Source organism: Benincasa hispida, chromosome 5 (genome assembly GCF_027475165.1).
Source record: "Benincasa hispida cultivar pf3 chromosome 5, pf3_genome.v1.1, whole genome shotgun sequence".
NCBI classification, from domain to species: Eukaryota; Viridiplantae; Streptophyta; class Magnoliopsida; order Cucurbitales; family Cucurbitaceae; genus Benincasa; species Benincasa hispida.
Genome location: NC_143482.1, coordinates 45,969,829 through 45,987,752, shown reverse-complemented (window position 1 = coordinate 45,987,752; position 17,924 = coordinate 45,969,829). Strand labels below are relative to the sequence as shown.

The 17,924-nt window shown below is 29.4% G+C and overlaps 1 protein-coding gene across 1 annotated transcript; it reads right to left on the bottom strand.

Annotated features, from left to right (window-relative positions):
• Positions 1–3,407: 3,407 nt before the first annotated feature.
• Positions 3,408–4,490, bottom strand: CML30 (Calcium-binding EF-hand family protein). Its single transcript, XM_039032253.2, has one exon. It carries the CDS (start codon positions 4,090–4,092, stop codon positions 3,535–3,537), a length of 558 nt encoding a protein of 185 aa, XP_038888181.1. The 5' UTR covers positions 4,093–4,490; the 3' UTR covers positions 3,408–3,534.
• Between the last annotated feature and the right edge of the window lie 13,434 nt (positions 4,491–17,924).

The following is a 17,924-nucleotide window of genomic DNA, read 5'->3' as shown; positions in this document are numbered from 1 at the left end:
TTTTTCTAAAATCACTTGTTTCTCAATTAAATATTTGAAAATGCATTTCAAATCCGTATTTAGTCCCGAAATGTTTGAATTATATCATGATTGGTTAATATGTTTTCAAATTGTAATTTGGCTTAGCCTCTGGTCCTTTCTTTCTTTTTTATTTTTATTTTTTAATAGATTAAAAATATTTTGAAAAATAGATTAAAAAGATCTCTAATGCAATTCTTTAATTATTATTTAAAATAATTATGACACTTTAAATTAATTTTTTTTTTTTATAAAATCAATGATTTAAAATGTCATACAATTATTTAAAAAGTGCTTTTAAACCTATTCTTAACAAGTGACTAAGAAAACATCTTAAAAACTCAATACACCCATTCTTGAAAATTTTGTAATATTAGAGCATCTAATGACAATGACAAACAATAAACTTTGACTTATTTACAAAATTATTACCTAAAAGTATTCCACCAAGAGTTAATTCTATTTTGGAAAATTGAATGGAATATGATGCATATTGACATGTTTATAAATGATATTTGCGTAGAATTTTTACTTTGTTTAAAAACTATGTGTGATAGGATAGGAATTAGGATCTCTCACTAACACTAAGACTTCATCTTTTTTGCTTTCAACTCTTATAATGCAAAAAAAGCTTCAAGAATATTTCTTAAATGTCTTTTACATATTTGTTAGCGATCAAAAAGTCTGTTTTGAATCCTCCATTTTTATTGTACTAAAACAAGTTATAGCGTTACTTTCGTAAATTTAGTATAGATTGGAAAATTTAATAGTAAGTTTATAACTTTGTAAAATGTTAAACAAACATGTTACACAACCATGTTATCCAATTGTAATACATCAAAGACATTTCTTTGAAATGTAAAAGATCAATTTTCTGAGAGGGTTAAAATAACGTAATAATGTCTCAATTTTAGGAAATGATGAATGTGAACAAATAATTCTTAAACAATAAAATATTTAAAAGATTACTTTAGTTAAGATGTTGTTGTTTACTTTTAAGGGTTATTTGTTTCATGGAGATTCCCATGGAATAGGTATAGTTGCTTTATGGAGGACGTCTCGAGAGTTTTTAGTGCCCTTTTGAAACATGGATTTTCTGGATTCTCATGTTGTGGGCATCTCCTTTTTTCTTTTCTAATCCCTCCCTTTTTTTTTTTCATATATACTTAATTATCACTCTTCTTTATTTTCATTTTATAATTAAAAAAAAATACTATTAACTATGTTTTCACTCTCTTCAGTTATATTGTAGTTATTTTTTTTAGAAAGATATTCAAAATTAATATTTATTCTATAAACAATGTTAAATAAATATATATTATTTTGTTGAGGAAAATCAAATAAAAAAAAAACTATATTAATTTAAAAAAAAAATCAAATTAATAAAAAAGATATGCTATATAAGTTCAAATTATGTTAAATTAGTGTAAAAATATTTTTAGAATATTATGTAAATTTAAGACATTCTCGAGTAGATCAAAACAAATACAATCATCCAAATATTTCCAGATATCTTAAAAAATATTCCTACAAAACAAACATAGTTATCTAAAGACGATGAAGGACATCTAAAATTTCGAGCATTTATAATTCCAAACATAAATTTTTTGGTTATCTACGTTCTCAAGAAAACAAATGACCCCTTAGGTGTCGGTTCATTTTAGTTCTTGTACAGTTAAAATGTTTATTTTAGTTTATGTAATTTTGACTTTATTTATTTTGGTTTTTGTAATTTTAAAAATTGACCACTTTGATTTCTTTTATAATTTTTTTTTGAATGAAACTGTATACACAATATAAATCATCTAATAAAATTTTATGGCTATATTTTAAAAAAAATTAGATCCCTTTTGGTAACTATTTCGTCTTTTGTTTTTTATTTTTGAAAATTAAGCTTATTTCCTCTTAATTTCTTATGATTTTCATTTTTATTTAGTACAATGGTCAAATTTTTAGCCAAGAACAAAGTTTTAAAGTTATATATTTTTTTTAGTTTTCTAAATTTGGCTTAGTTTTTTAAACTATTGGTAAAAAGTTGATAACAAGGAAGAAATTTAGAGGTGGGATAGTATCTTTAGGCTTAATTTTAAAAAACAAAACTAAAACTCAAATGATTACCAAACGAGGCTTTAGTTAATAAAATATCATGCTAACATTTTGATAAAATGAAAATGAAGAGATAAAAAAAATGTCACTTTTTAATATATAAAAACCGATAAAAAGATTTTGAAAGAACAAAAACTAAAATGAACAAAAGTTGAAAATATAAGTACCCAAACATGTTTTAGAAGAATAAATGCTAAAATAACAAAAACTAAAAATGCAGGGCCTTAAATAATATTTAAACCTTCTAGTTCATTAACTATTACCCTTTTGAGATAATTATAATAGACTCAATTCCAAAGGTAAAAATGATTTTTGCCTCACCTTTTGAAACTTAAAAGTTTTGCCCTCTTGCTTATATCATCATCGATCAAAATTATAAAATTACCCTTAATTTCTTTTCCACTCTTCCTCTTCCTTTTCTTTTCTATTTTCCTTTCTCCATTCGTTGTGCCCATTCTCCATTTTCTTTCCCTTTCTACATTCGTCGTTGGCCATCAAAATATTGCAAAGGTATCATTGGTGGCCATCGCGGACATTAGATATAATGGGGTGAGAAAGAGACCGAGAAAGAGGAGAGCGAAGAGTGAGAGAGTGAAGCGAGGGAGAGAGGAGACTGAGAGCGAGTGAGAGGAGGAGACTTATAGAGAGAGGAGATCAAGAGCGAGTGAGAGCGAGAGAGCGTAAAGATTTAGAGAAAGAGGAGATCGAGGGAGTGAGTAGAGTGGGAGAACGAGAGCGAGAGGCCAATTTGCGTAATTGAGGTTCCGTTTTGGAAATCTCAAGCAAATATGACGTATGTAAAATATCAAAAACCCTCAATTTTAAAAAGTAGATGATAGTTCATTTTTCTCCCAATTTTAGGTCATTCATATGCTAGATCCTACTCTTTTCTTTATTAAGTCATAATAAGTCTTCTTATTAGCACATATATTATAGTTATTTTGACTACTTTTTATCAACATTTTTCATATGAAAAATACTTGGGTGCATCTTAGATTGCGCCCAAATATAGAAGGAGATGCAATAGAGATGGATAGAACAAAGTATTATTCTATTCAAATTTCATTAATATTTGTACATTGTATTTAAGGACGAAGATATTTATAAACTCTGACCGGTTGATGTAGATACTTAACTTAAACACTAAATATTAAATCGTTACGATCAAATTGAAACCTAATTTAATGGATTAGACACCAATTAAATCTAAAAAAGGTCAATTGTTCTAACCTACCCTCCTATAACTAAAAAAAGGAAAGAAAGAAAGAAAAAGTGAAGTTGAATTGTTATGAAATGGAAATAGTAGTAATTCCAAATTAACACAAAGCCTTTACATTATACCAACAATTTTACAATCTATGAAACGCCATTAAAGATCCCTTAAAGCTCAAACTTAGAAAGACTCATTCTCTAATACTTTGCAGAGCGAGTCATCATAGTCATAAACTCATTAATGTCCACCATGCCGTCGCCGTCGTTATCCACCGCCCTCACCATCCGCCGGCAATCCTCAATGCTACACTTCTCTCCCAATCCCCTCAACACCCTCATCACTTCCTCTGCACTAATCTTCCGATCCCCATTCAAATCGAACGTCTTGAAAGCAAATTCAATCTCTCTCGCCTGAACTCCGCCGCCGCTCCGGTGAACCTCCATAAACTCGTTCAAGTTTATGTACCCATCGCCGTCGGCATCCACCGCCCTGAAAATATTCTGCACCTCTTCCATTGAATTCTCTCTCCCGAGCGCTTTCAGAATTCCCCTATATTCATTCTTTGAGATCCTCCCGTCTCTGTTTCTATCGAACTTGTTGAAGATCTGCTTTATCTCCTCCGTGCTCGGCTGCAGCGCCCGCCGGAGCCCGGAGCTCTGCCGATCCTTGAAGGAGAACAGCCGGGAAGGTTCCCTGAGGAACTTTTTCTTTGAGACGTTGTATTGCAGGTCAAGGAGATTCGGGTTTATTGGCATTTTGTTTTGTTGGGTTGCTAGATTGTTCTTCAAATTATAGAGGAACCCAGATGGATTTTCAGTGGTTTAGTAGTGAAAACAAGGTTGCTCTGGTTTTTGTAGTTGAAACAGAGTAAGATCGGCGTTGAAATTTAAGAAGGAGGCAGATGGATTTGAAGGGTTTAAATAGTGAAAAAAGGATTTTTATTCGTTGAAAACTTGTGGTGGTGTTCGAAGGACAGCCACAAGGAACAAGAGAATATGTAAAAGGAAAGAGACCCAAAAACCAGAGGTAGAAGAAAGAAAAGAATATGATTCTGTACAAAGTTTATACTTTTCTCTGCCCATTGTTCATCCTCTGCTTGCTTTATATTTCTATGCCTTATTTTACCCACATTTGAGTTCCATTTTTCTTCAAAAAAAACTTTTTACTTAAAAAGATATATATATATATATATATATATATATATATATATATATATATATATATATATATATATATATATATATATATGTATATTTTTTACAACCACTTGAGGATTGGAATCCAACTTTTCGCCCACTAGAAAGGAATTTAATTATAGTTACCGTTGAGTTAGGCTTGGATTATTAAAGTGTTTATATTTTGTGAAAAAAAAATATCAATAAAGTTAGTATAATATGGTTACTTTTTAATAATAGAAAAGCATCTATATTTGTACTAATCTAATCAAAATTTATCATGTGATATATATAAATATATATATACGATATAACAAAAAGACGACTATATAGAATAAATGTAGTCGAGGTAGCATCTAATCCTCTTAATAATATGTGGATGTAGATGGAAAAATAGACATGCCCTAAGTATTATTATTAGCATTATTTTATCCTTGGTCAACCGAGTCACTAGCACAATTTAATATTGAAAGAGTTAGACTGTGTCGAAGGATAGAATTTTCTAGATTTGCTTTAAACTTTTCAATTTTTTTTTTCTTTTTGTAGATTGATTCATTTTTCTCCTTCGTTAATTAAATATAATTTTGAATTATTTTTACCATTTTTCTCTTTAATTCAACCATAAATTCATGATTGGGGTAAAAAAGAGTTGAAGTAGTTTAGGGTTTGAATTTTTTGTATTTTTTTGTACAAACATAACTCATAAATCAAATAGGTTGAAGTATTAATTTGAATAAAATTGTAAAATTATTTATTTATAGAATTTGGATGTGTATGTGAGCATTTTTGTGTCTAGTCATAAAATAAAAATAAAATAATAATGATAATAATTGTTGCTAGGTTGAAGGTTCATTTTTGCCAGGTTTGAACATTTATTTCTGCTCAATTTTGATTTGTAGTTAGATTTGGATGGTTTTACTGGTGGTTTTTTTTAATCTTAAAAAAGAAAAAGAAAGAAAAAAAATTTGGTACTTTATCGTTACTTTTTATACTTGATTTTAAAGAAAAAGTATTAATTTAATTACTGATTGAAGTTTAATTCAATTTTTTTTTTTAAAACAGCAATACTTAGTGTATCCCATTTTAACCGGACACAAAATAGAAATTCAAAAAGAAAAATACTTAAAAGTGCGTCGTTGACAACATCTATCCTTCATCAAATTGTCTAATAATAATTTATCATGTCAAATTCTTCCTGCTTTCTTTTTTTTTTGAAATATTTTGATTATTATTATTATTATTATTATTATTTTTATGTTCGTTGAGATTGGGATGTAGAAGTATTACGCATTAAAAAATAGACCGAACAAGAAGTAAGAAGATCCCTTTCTCAGGATTTTTGAACAGATGACTTCTTTTAAGGGACCAAATGAGATTGTTTTGAAAACGTAAGTTTTTTGGCCTTCTACCTACTTCAGGGTGAAATTACCAAAACAACAAAAATACATGTGTGATGGGCGAAGATCTCACTCTCGCTTCTTGATTCTTACTCCTCAATCTCGCTCCTTCTCAATTTGCTTCTTTAATGGTCATAAATCTTCCCATTACTCAATTCTTGCATCATTTCTTGATTCTAGATGAATAGATTTTGCTTCTTGATTTCGAAAGAGTCCGATTACAATTCAAGCTCATTGAGAAGAGGGAAGAGGAAAGATGGAATAATGTGCTCAAAGAGCATAGAGAGAGGTTGTAGAACGAGGAAAAAAAATCTAAGAGATTGTTGTTGGATGAAGGAAAAAAAATCTAAGAGGTTGTTACAAAACAAAGAAGACAAATCTAAGAGGCACCCGAACAAAGAACAAAAAAAAAAAAAAAAAAACAAAAAATGAAGGAAGCTTGAGGAGCAAGAATCGGGAAGCAAAACCCCATCATGCGTTCATTTTTTATCGTTTTAGTAATTTCATTACATACGGATGTTAGCAAAAGATCAAAAAATCTAGATTTTGTACAAGCCTACATGCGATGAGTGTAATCTAAAATACACCTAAATATTTTTTTAATAGAAATTTTGTTTTAATATTAAATTTGACTCATGATGTCATTGGCATGCATGAAAATAGTAGAAATCTCTAATGATGCTTAATTGATAAACACGACAAAGACTTTGTTAGGACTTTTTTCACATCTAATAATGCTTTGGAATAAAATTTGGCTGGAAAATCATCCACCTTGGACACATGATGTCATTTGCATGGATGTTACCTTCAATTCTTGATACCTGTTTTGTTCAATTTTTGTACTAAAAAAAAATTATAGAATAAAATACACTTTCAGCCCTTCATATTTAAACTTGATGTCTATTTAGTCTCTAAAATTTTAAAACAAACATTTTAGTCTTCGAGATTTGAAAAATGCTTCTACACATGGTCCTTGAACTGTTAGTTGACTAATAAAAAGAATTAAAAATTAAATTATGTGACAAGAAAAAGGGAAAAACATATAAATTTTAAAAAATCGGAATAGATTTTCTAACTCATTAAAAAATCTAGTTCATTTATATATTAGTCGATTGAAAGTCTAGAAATTGTTTATGATCATTGTTTAAATCTTGTAACTAAAGTATTTATTTTGAAACCTATCCTATATATATTTTAAGCCATTAAAAGCTTGCCACAAATTAAGAACCAAAAAGTTTACAAAAGCAAGTTATTGAGGAAAATGTAAAAGTGAGTGTGTTTCTAGTGATCTAAAAGGGAAGCTTTGGGAATAAAGTCTACTTTTTGAAGAATGTTTGAATAAAACATTCTTGTGGTTATCTTCTTTCATATGCACTAATAAAAAAGTTTTTTTCCTTTTCATTTTTTTTTTTTTTTTTGATAAAAGTGAATTCACCCCAAAATTAGGAGTGTATATCATTTAAAACTTCAAAATAATTATATTAATAAAACCCTAAATTTTTACAAGTACATTAATTTATACTCTTTGTTAAGTTTTCATTTTGAAATTTGTGTAAAAATAGCATAGCCAATCCGATAGTAATAGTTTTTCATTAGTATGAGTGATTTTTCATCTTCGTGTCTTACTCTATTATTTCAACTTATTTAGAAAAATGATGTCAACTTTTTCTACTTCGATAGAATTTTTGGGAAAAAATAGTTTTATTGGAGTTGTGTATCATATTTAATTGGAATTTAGTGAAAATATTTATAAATTACATCATAAAGGTTTTAGTTGTCGGTTTTAGATTTTAGCGGATACAATCTTTAAAAGTTTAAGAATAAAAACTGATTTCTCCCTTTTTTAAATTTAAAATACCATTTTAATTCTTATACTTTGAAATGCCTAACTTTATTCCTATGCTTTCAATAAATCTTAGAATCAGTCAATATTGTTGAATATTTGAAGTTAAATTTTATTCAAAATAATTAAATAATAATAATAATTTTCATGAAAAAAGGACGTAATGTGAATATATTCCAAAATTTGTGGAGAAAGGCTAATATGAACTTTTTGTATTAGAAGAAGTTAACGATAATTTAATAATAAAGATTAATTTTAAGATCTATCGATAGTATATAGATTAAAATTAAATATTTTAAAAGTATAGAGATTAAAATGAAATGATATCCAAAGTTTAGGGACCAAAATAATATTTTTAAGAATTTTGTTTTCCTTTTAAATTTGGGGTTTTGTTGGATCAATGAACCATTTAAAGGAATTGGAGCTTATGGTTTGGTTTTGAAAAATGACAAAATAGTAAATAATAAGATTTGTGGCAACTCACATGACATGTACATGATTGAGAATTTTCAAATCTCTATTTTACCCTTGTCTAGTATGTTTCATACAAATACATGGTAAGTATAGAATCATAAACAATGACAGAGTTTCGTATACAAGTAATTGCTGATACCTTAGTTCTCCACTTTCCTTCTAATTGATTCATTTCAAAAACTAAAAATTATCGCCTTTCTCAAAATAACCACCCTTCTTGATTTTCTTCACGTAGTTAATGTTCAATGCATACTTTATTATTAATTTAGATTATGTTTAACTACTTTTCAAATTAATCTCGCTTGAATCGAATATCTAGATTTTTCTATCAAATTTATATTTTAAATATCTATATATTATCAAATTTTATTTATCTAATCAAAATTTAAATTTATTCAAATATTTGAATTATTTTTCATTATTTTATACATATTCTTAATAAATTATCGGATATTTTTTTCTTCATATTTTTCAAGGTTTAACTTGTTTTGTATATGTTATTAGATTCAATTGTACATATTTCATATTTAGTCACTCTCACATTTTGATAATACCTGACTTGCTCTTAGTTGACTTGTATGTCTGAAATATTAAATACAGTGTAAGTGTAAAGTTTTATTAATAACCAAAATATAAATAAGTGGAGAGCTTAATTAATAACCGGGATATAAATAAATGTAATTGGAGAGCTTGATTAATAACCAAATTAATCATTATTATAATCTAACAGATCCAATTTCAAAATTGAAAATGAGTGTCATTCCGTAGTTTTTGTCATCTTTTGGAATTTGAATTTATTTTTAATATTCAAATTAGATTTTGATAACCACCTCATGAATTGATTTAAAATAAACTAATCTCTTTTTTTTTTCTCCCCTAATTGATTCATATTAGCTATTTTTTTTGATCTGATTTAACTACTTTTCAAAAGTATTTAGAATTAATCAATCTTTAATTTGTTTATCATCATTTTGTTTTTATTTATAATATATCTTTAAATTTTACAGTATTATTTTTATTATTTTTATTATTTTAAATTCGAATTAATTTTTTTTATCTTGATTAGAATATTACTTAATGTTTTATACATACTATCATTTAACAAACTATATTTCATTTAAATTTTATCATTTTTTGTATTTTTTTAATCACCTTTTATTCATTATCATCTTATTATATTATGGGGTCTTTTCAAGTTTAATAAAAAGGCACAAACTATTTATCGTAGATAGCAAAATTTAAATAGAACCCAAAACCGATGGAAGAAAGCCCAGCCCAAAGAGTGAAATACCAAAACTATCTTTGTCCACACAAAAAATCGCGACCCCATAACGATTAAATTGGACTATCCAAATCCGACCGATACCCACGTCCGTCTTCCATGTCTTCTTCTTGCAACGACAAAAGATCTCTAGTCTATTGCCCTCTATCTCCCTGCTTCTACCTTCGTTCCTTATTTTTTTTCTCCCGCTGCTTTCTATATCAACAACGAAAGATCTTTGTCTGCTTCTACTGATACCCATGTTGCTTCATCTTCATCTTCTTCTCCGTTACTACTTTCAATTTTTCAAGGTTACAATCTATCGTCATATCCTTCAAGGTAATAATTATTCTCTTTTCTTTTCATTTCATTAATTCTTCTATGTAATCATACTTATTAAACATTATTGAACCTATTTTTCTTTAACTAGATGGTAAGCAAAAAAATAATTAAAGTTGATGGAAGCAAAGACAAAGGAAAGAAAATAATAAAAGTTGAATCATCAATAATCAGAGCAAAAGCAAACAAGTCTGAAGAGAAGAAGAAGGTAAAATATCAATAGAACTTTAACATTTATACATACTTGTTGTGCATTATGTAAACTATCTATCTTAGGGATTTTAGCAAAAACTTTAACTTCAATCAATCTATTATTGATAAATTTGAATTAAGATAGAGAGAGATAGAGGACTATCTCTGTCTATCTTCTATCACTGTCTATCATAGATTACAAATAGACAAAGATAGTAGATAGAATACTATCTTTGTCTATCTCAAATAGACAAAGATAGAACTCCATCTCTGTCTATCTCATATAGACAATGATAGACATTGAACACTAACATCTGTTTTTATAGTTTCTATATGGTTTGCACTCTATATTTATTTAGTTGAGTGGTTCTATTCATAATTTTGAATTGAGATAGATAGAGATGAGATAGACAGTGATAAAGCGTTATCTTTGTCTATTTAAGATAGACAGTGATTCAGATAGATAGAGATACTCTATCTATATTCTACCACTGTCTATCTGAGATAGACGGGGATAGAATCTCTCTCTGTTTATCTCAGATAGATAATGATAGAAGATAGACAGGGTTAGAACTCTATCTCTATCTATCTCAGATAGACAATGATAGACGTTTAATATTAATATCTGTTTCTATAGTTTCTATATGGTTTGCACTCTATATTTGTTTAGTTGAGTGGATTTATTCGTAAGTTTGAATTGAGATAGGTAGAGATGAGATAGGAGATAGATATTAATGATAAACACTAATATATGTTTTTATTGTTTCGTTTCTATATGATTTGTGATCTATATTTGTTTAGTTGTGTGGATCTATTATTGATACATTTGAATTGAGATAGTAAGAGATAAAGCACTATCTCTATCTATCTGAGATAGACAGTTATAGAGTTATATTTCTGTTTATCTCAGATAGACAGTGATAGAGGGTTATTTCTGTCTATCTCGGATAGACAGTGGTAGAGTTCTATTTCTATTCTATATGAGATAGACAGTTATAGAGTTCTATTTCTGTTTATCTCAGATAGACAGTGATAGAGGGTTATTTCTGTCTATCTCAGATAGATAGTGATAGACTTCAATGGTAAATACAAATATCTGTTTACTATATGGTTCACACTCTATATCTGTTTAGTTGAGTATTATTGTTAACAACTTTGAATTGAATTAGACAGAGATAGAGCACTATCTCTGTCTATCTGAGTTAGACAATGATAGAGTTTTATCACGTTTATCTCAGATAGACAGTGATAGAGCAATAAATATTGTTGAATATTGTTGATAGTTATCTTAATAGCTGCTGGTGTTATTCAAATTCAATTTTCAAACATATTGTCAAATATATCTTTTCAACAGGTGGAACATAAATTGATCATAGAAAATGAGAACAGACACTTAAGAGTTACAATCTACTTTAATGTAGAGGTCTTAAATTTGATAAGAACAAAATTAGATGAAATAATTTTTTAAAAAGTTTTAAATGACCCATTTGGACACATTCTTAATATTAAAATGGCCAAAATACCCAACCAATTCCTTAAATACTTAGTAAGAAGACAATGTTATACAAAGAAGCCAAATGTCCTTGCATTTAACTTCAATGGCCATATAACAGAATTTGGGTTGAATGATTTTTGTTTAGTAACTGAATTGAAAGGCCACAAATTCCTTCAATAGATTTAGGCTAAAGAAAAGTGTCTGAACTTAGGAATACTTTTTTTTCTTCATGACGATCATATAGTTAGGAGAGGTATAGAGAGAACTTTCAAAGCATTGCGTAAGGAGGAGGAAAGAGTCGTTGAAAGTTAAATTAGCTAGTCTCTTCATCCTAGAAGCCCTTTTAATCCCCAAGCAACTATTAGGTTGTATGTCCTCAAACTCGCAGTTTGTATTGTTAAACATATTCTATTATGAATAAATATGTTATTGACGTTTATTTAATAAAACTGTTGTTGAATATATAAATTGCACTTGTAAAGACTAAATCCAATAAACTAAATATCCATGATTATAATATGAATACTTGAACTTTATGTGGAAACATAAAAGTGGATCAAAGTAAATAGCCAAAATGGTCTATAGTATACGAATAAGGCTGGGTACCTTATTCTAGTAACACTATTGGATGCAACCCACTATGTAGTTGTTACAATTTTGTATAAAGTGCTACAAACGAAGTGATCTTGATTCGTTCATGTATTGACATGAGTAGCAAGAGCGTTCTATGTAATGAGTTTGCATAAGATCGGATCAAGATATAAGTCACTCTTACTTTATAACACTGTTTACTGTTTAAGACTGACTATTTCAAAGCGATGACCTAGGTAACTTAACCTTAATCCTGAACTAACTATGAACTCCTGTTTATTCGGGATTATCCTTAGATTTGCATGAGTAAGGGTTGGCTCAATAGTGTTGGCTCAATAAGCCACTCATTTCAAGGGTAAGATTAGGTAGATAGCTGGGGACATAGGGTGTAAGATGAAATTCACTCCTACCCGCTTTTAGGAATAGTAGAGAGGTTGTTCCCTTAAGTGCTAAATCTGGGTCTTGAACAAGGGGCCCTACCCTCTTATTGGCTCGAGAGGGACTCAGTTTAGTGGTTGGATCACAAACCAATTGTTCATTAAAGGATCAATGGGACTTAAAGAGCAAGATGTAATCTCGGGGGTAAAACAACTATTGACCCAACCGTTATTACGAACAATCTGTGAAGGGTTAACTTACTAATCTTGGTTATATCGAGTGACACAATATATCTAAAGTAAGGGGAATGCAACTACTGGACTTTAATGGAGTGACCCGATAGTTAACAAATGGTGGTTAATTAGGTTAAATAGTTTAGCCGGTTAATCTCGGATCATTGGAGACCATGATCTGTAGGTCAATAAGATCCCTCTACTAGCACGTAAATCTTGGATTAATATAGTGAGTGAATTTGAAGTGTTCAAATTCAAATTGGGAATTCAATTTGAAGTGTTCAAATTTTAAATTAGGATTTTGAATTTGAATGGTTCAATTTCAAATTAGGGTTTGGATAATTATATTAGACATAATTAACATTTAATTTTTCGAAATTAAACGTAATTGGAGAGTTTAAAATATTTAAATATTAAGTACATGAATAGGATTCATGTATGATATATGTGTTTAATTAATTTAATATTTGATATTAAATTATTATTTAATTAATTAAAATCAAATTAATTTTCAATTTTCAAAATTTTTTTTAGAAATTGAAATTTGTATTTGATTTATTTATTTTTTTAACTAAATCAATTGAAATTGAAGATTAATATTTGAGATAGTGGAAAAATCCACATTTTTAGTAGCCTAGTGGATTTCTCCACATTTGGACACCTATCTCACTTAGTTAGTGGACTTTGATGTGTCAATCAGCGTTATAGCTTGGTGCTTGCATGTATTAGATTCATAAATACTTCAATTTTTGGAAATTGAAGTGGGATTTGCATGTTGAACTTCAAAGAAATTTTGCCGAAACTTGTTTCTGCTTAACCCTCTCTAGATCCACTTCAATTCCCCTCAATTATGAGTTCCACCACTCCAATCCAAGTTGTAGAATAGTAGAGAAGATACTCTTGGTGGTCCAAAGTTGATTTGCAGCTCAAATTCGTGGAGAGCAGCTTGAGTTTCGTGGAAGTCTTCAAAGGTACAAGTTCTGAAACCCTTCTCTTTTGAAATGTTTTTCATGCATGCTTTTATAACTCAAATTAAGCATAATTAAAGTGCTTATTGATTCTTATTTCTTTTACTGCATGTATGTTCTTTCCATTAGCAACAATACAACCATGTCAATTTTAAATATCTAGACATTTTGGATGATGAACAAGTCTTCAATGACTATCCTTGGGGAAGATTATCTTATAACCTAACCTATCAATTTTTTAACAGAGCATCATATACTAAGAAGTATTGGGTTATATGTCCTAAAACTCACAGTTTATAGTTTGTAAATATATTTTATTTACAATAAAGATGTTATTGAGAGTTTTTCAATACAATTGTTATTGAATATATTAATTGCATTCATAGGTTCATAAATCCAATAAACTAATGAACTCATGGTTATAATATGAATACTTAAACTTTCTGTAGAGATATAAAAGAGGATCAAGTTTTAGTATATAGCCAAAACGGTCTATAAGTATATGGATAGGATTAGGTACCTTATCCTGGGGACACTATGGATACAACCCGCTTTGAATATTGATATAATTGATATGATCCCGAAGTCGTTCATGTGGAGACATCCTATGCAAAAGATGTTTGCATAAGACTGGACTATGAAATAGTCACTTTTCTTTATAATGACTGTTTACTGTCAAAACTAACTATTTCAATTTGATGACATAAGGTAACTCGATATCAATTCCGAGTTAACTATGAACTCCTGTTTATTCAGGATTATTCTTTAATCTACATGGGGTGAAAGTGGCTTAACGTCGCTGCTCAATAAGCCTCTCATTTTAAGGGTAAGACCAGATAGATAGTTAGGGACATAGTCCTGCAAGACGGAATTCACTCCTATCCGTCTTAGGGTTAGAAGATAGGTTATTCCCTTAAGTACTGACTCCTGATCTTGAACAAAGGGGCCCCGCCCTCTCGATGGCTGAGATGGACTCGATTTATTGGTAGGACCATAAATTAATTGTTCATTAGAGGATTAGTGGAGACTGAAGGAGCAAGATGTATTATAAGGATAAAATGATAATTTTGACCTAGCTGTAAATACGAACAACTTGTGAAGGATCGACTTACTGATTATGGTTAAATCAATTGGATAGAAATATATCTTTAGTGAGAAGAGTGCAACTACTGAGCTATAGTGGTGTGTCCCAGTGGTTAACGAATATTGATTAATTTGGTTTAAAAAATTTAGCCAATTAATCTCAAATCATTGGAGCGCATGATCTATAGGTCTATTAGGTCCCTCTTAGCTCGAAAAAGGATTAAACCTTAGAATAGCGTACTGAGAGAATTTAAAATGTTCAAATTTGGTTTAGGGTTTGGATTATTATATTCAATATAATTAATGTTTAATTAACATAAATAATTTTTGGAAAGTTGAAAATTTTTAAATAAGATTTTAATATCAATTATATGAATAAGAGTTCATGTTTGGATTATGTTTTTAATTAATTTAATATTTGATATTGAATTATTTATTAAATTTGTTTAATTAATTATTATTTAAAATAAAGTATTTTAAATAAATTTGATTTTGAAATTTCAAAAATCAGAAATTAAGTTTTTATTTTAATTTAATTTTATTTGATTTTAAAATTAAAATTAATTAAAAGGGGAAAATTAATTTGAAATTTGGAAAGTGGTTTTTTCCCATTTTTTCCAATAAGCCTCCACCTAATCCACTTAATTAGTGGAGTTTTAAGTATCAAATTCCCCTTCTATTTAGAGTTGCATACTTTAATTCTACAAATACACGCTCATCATGCTGAATTGGAGTCATGCAACTTGAAAATTGAAGGAAACATTATGTCTTTTTCTTCTTCACTTCAACTCCCAAAATCACACCAAATCTCTCTTAATTTAGGTTCCACCACCCAATCTAAGGCCTGAGAAAAGTAAAGAAGACTCTTGTGGTGGTGTACTACAGAGATTGAAGGAGAAACTCGTGGAGATTTGAAGCAATCAAGAGGATTCTACAAATGTTGTATACTTGAAACCCTATTCTTGATATTTTCTTAAACATGCTTACTAATTCATTAAAATTAATATAATTAGAGTATTTAAGATACTAATTGCTTTCGTGTATTGATTGTCAACTTCGTCAATTGGTATTAGAGCATGATTTAAGCACTCAATTTACGTTTAAATTTAGCTTGGTGGGTGTTTTTCATGAATTGCATAAAATTGGTTTTGAAATGGATATATTATGGTTTTGACAATAGATTTCTCTTCAATTGCAATAATTGTTGTAATTAGCTCTTTGTTTATGGCCTTACTGTGTGATTAAGAGTCTATAAATTTATTAGAGTTAACAGAATTGCAATTAGGTTGTAATTGAAGAAGAATCAAAGTATCATCAGCAGCAGGTGAAGCTACTATCTTACAGCGTTGCAACGCTCCAAGGGCAACATTGCATTGAAAGTATGTTACAATATGTTATAATATATAGTATATTACAATATTAGAGTCCATAGAGTTGCTCTTGGAGCGTTGCAATGTTGTTCTTCAGCCAACCTAGGTTAGAAAGAAACTCCCGTGGCATTGCAATGCTGGGATGAAGCATTGCAGTGCCGTTCATTCCAGGCCAAAACGTGTGCATGCGATTAGACCGGTGGTTCAACTGAATTGGTCTAGTTGGTTTGTTTCTTGGAGGTACGGTTCAACTTGTTTCAGACCGATTCAACTAAAATTTCTCCTTTGGAGGTTCGGTTTGGGTGGTTCGGAGTTGGTTCGGGCGGTTCAAGACTTGTTTCAAATTATTTTGTAATAATTTTAGGCTTTTATTTTCTTAGAATGTCAAAACCAGTCCATTTCAATATATGTTTAATTATTTATGCATTTTGAATGTATATTTAATTAAATTAAATCTTGTATGTACATAAAGTATGCCATGTAGATTTAAAATCCCACCATAGGAAGTATGCTTCATGCATTGAAAGTATGTTACAATATGTTATAATATATAGTATGCATGATATAGGATTTCATGTATTTAATACAAGTTGATATATTAAATTATGAAATGCTTGATGTATGTTATAATATGTCTATAGTTTTATAAAGTGTTACAAAATGAATTATACATTTAAAATCTATAACAAAGATAAGATGCATGCTCACCCAGGGTTAACAAACAATAACTTGTTTTGGTCGTTAAAATAGGTTGTTATCTTGTAAAACCTTGGTTACAAACTCAACCGATCTATAATCCTGTCTAAGGCTGGAGGTACTTAAGTTGGTGGTTTACGGAACACCTGCTATCTGGGGATTATAACTGAATTATTGAGCATTCTTAACCCGGTTTTATGAGCATGCGTGAGTGGTATGAGGTAGTAAAATAGTTTTATTACTTAGACATCGTAGGTTAAATCCAAATATAATCATTATACTTGGATAATCATGTAGACTTAGGATGTTTTAGTCGACATATACCTAAGTAAATAGATATACCCAATCATTCAGAAGAATTCAGTGGGAGATTAACATTATATACGATATATTGTTGTTAGCTTTCATTTTCCTAAGAGTTCACACCGTGAGATTCATGTTCGGCTTCGTGTCACTTTTACCGTGACTGCTCTATTCAGAAAGTGTTTGTATAGGTCAATAATTAGGTGAATAGGGGAAGTTAAGTGGATGAAGGAGAACGTGTCAGCATATCCTACGGTCTCTTCCATTAATTTGAACCATGAGATTCTTATATTGCGTCTACTGTCGTTTTTAGGCGGCATTAGTTAGTCGTTTTTCTAGCGACTATCCCCTTGGAGGATTGTAACATAGGATGCGGAACAATTCAAACTTTAGAAATGAATAGGGTTTTCTTAGTTTCGTTTTCAGTATCTATTCTGACTCACTAAAGTATCGTTGCAAATAAATAATGAAGTATGGGTACATTATTAATTTTTCTAAAATAAAATTGGATTTAGATGCAATTTCCTAATAGAATTTGTTTATGTTTCAGCATGTCGAATTCAATTATCCAACTTTTAGCTTCCGACAAATTTAACAACTAGGGTTATTCCAACTAGAAATCAAACATCAATACGATACTATAGTTGTAGATGATTTAAGGTTCGTTTTAATGGAGGAACGTCCTCTAGTTCCCAACTTTACTCCAAATCGAAATGTTTGGGATACATATGACAGGTGGGTTAGGGCTAATGAAAAATCCTGAGCCTACATCTTAGCTAGCATATCTGA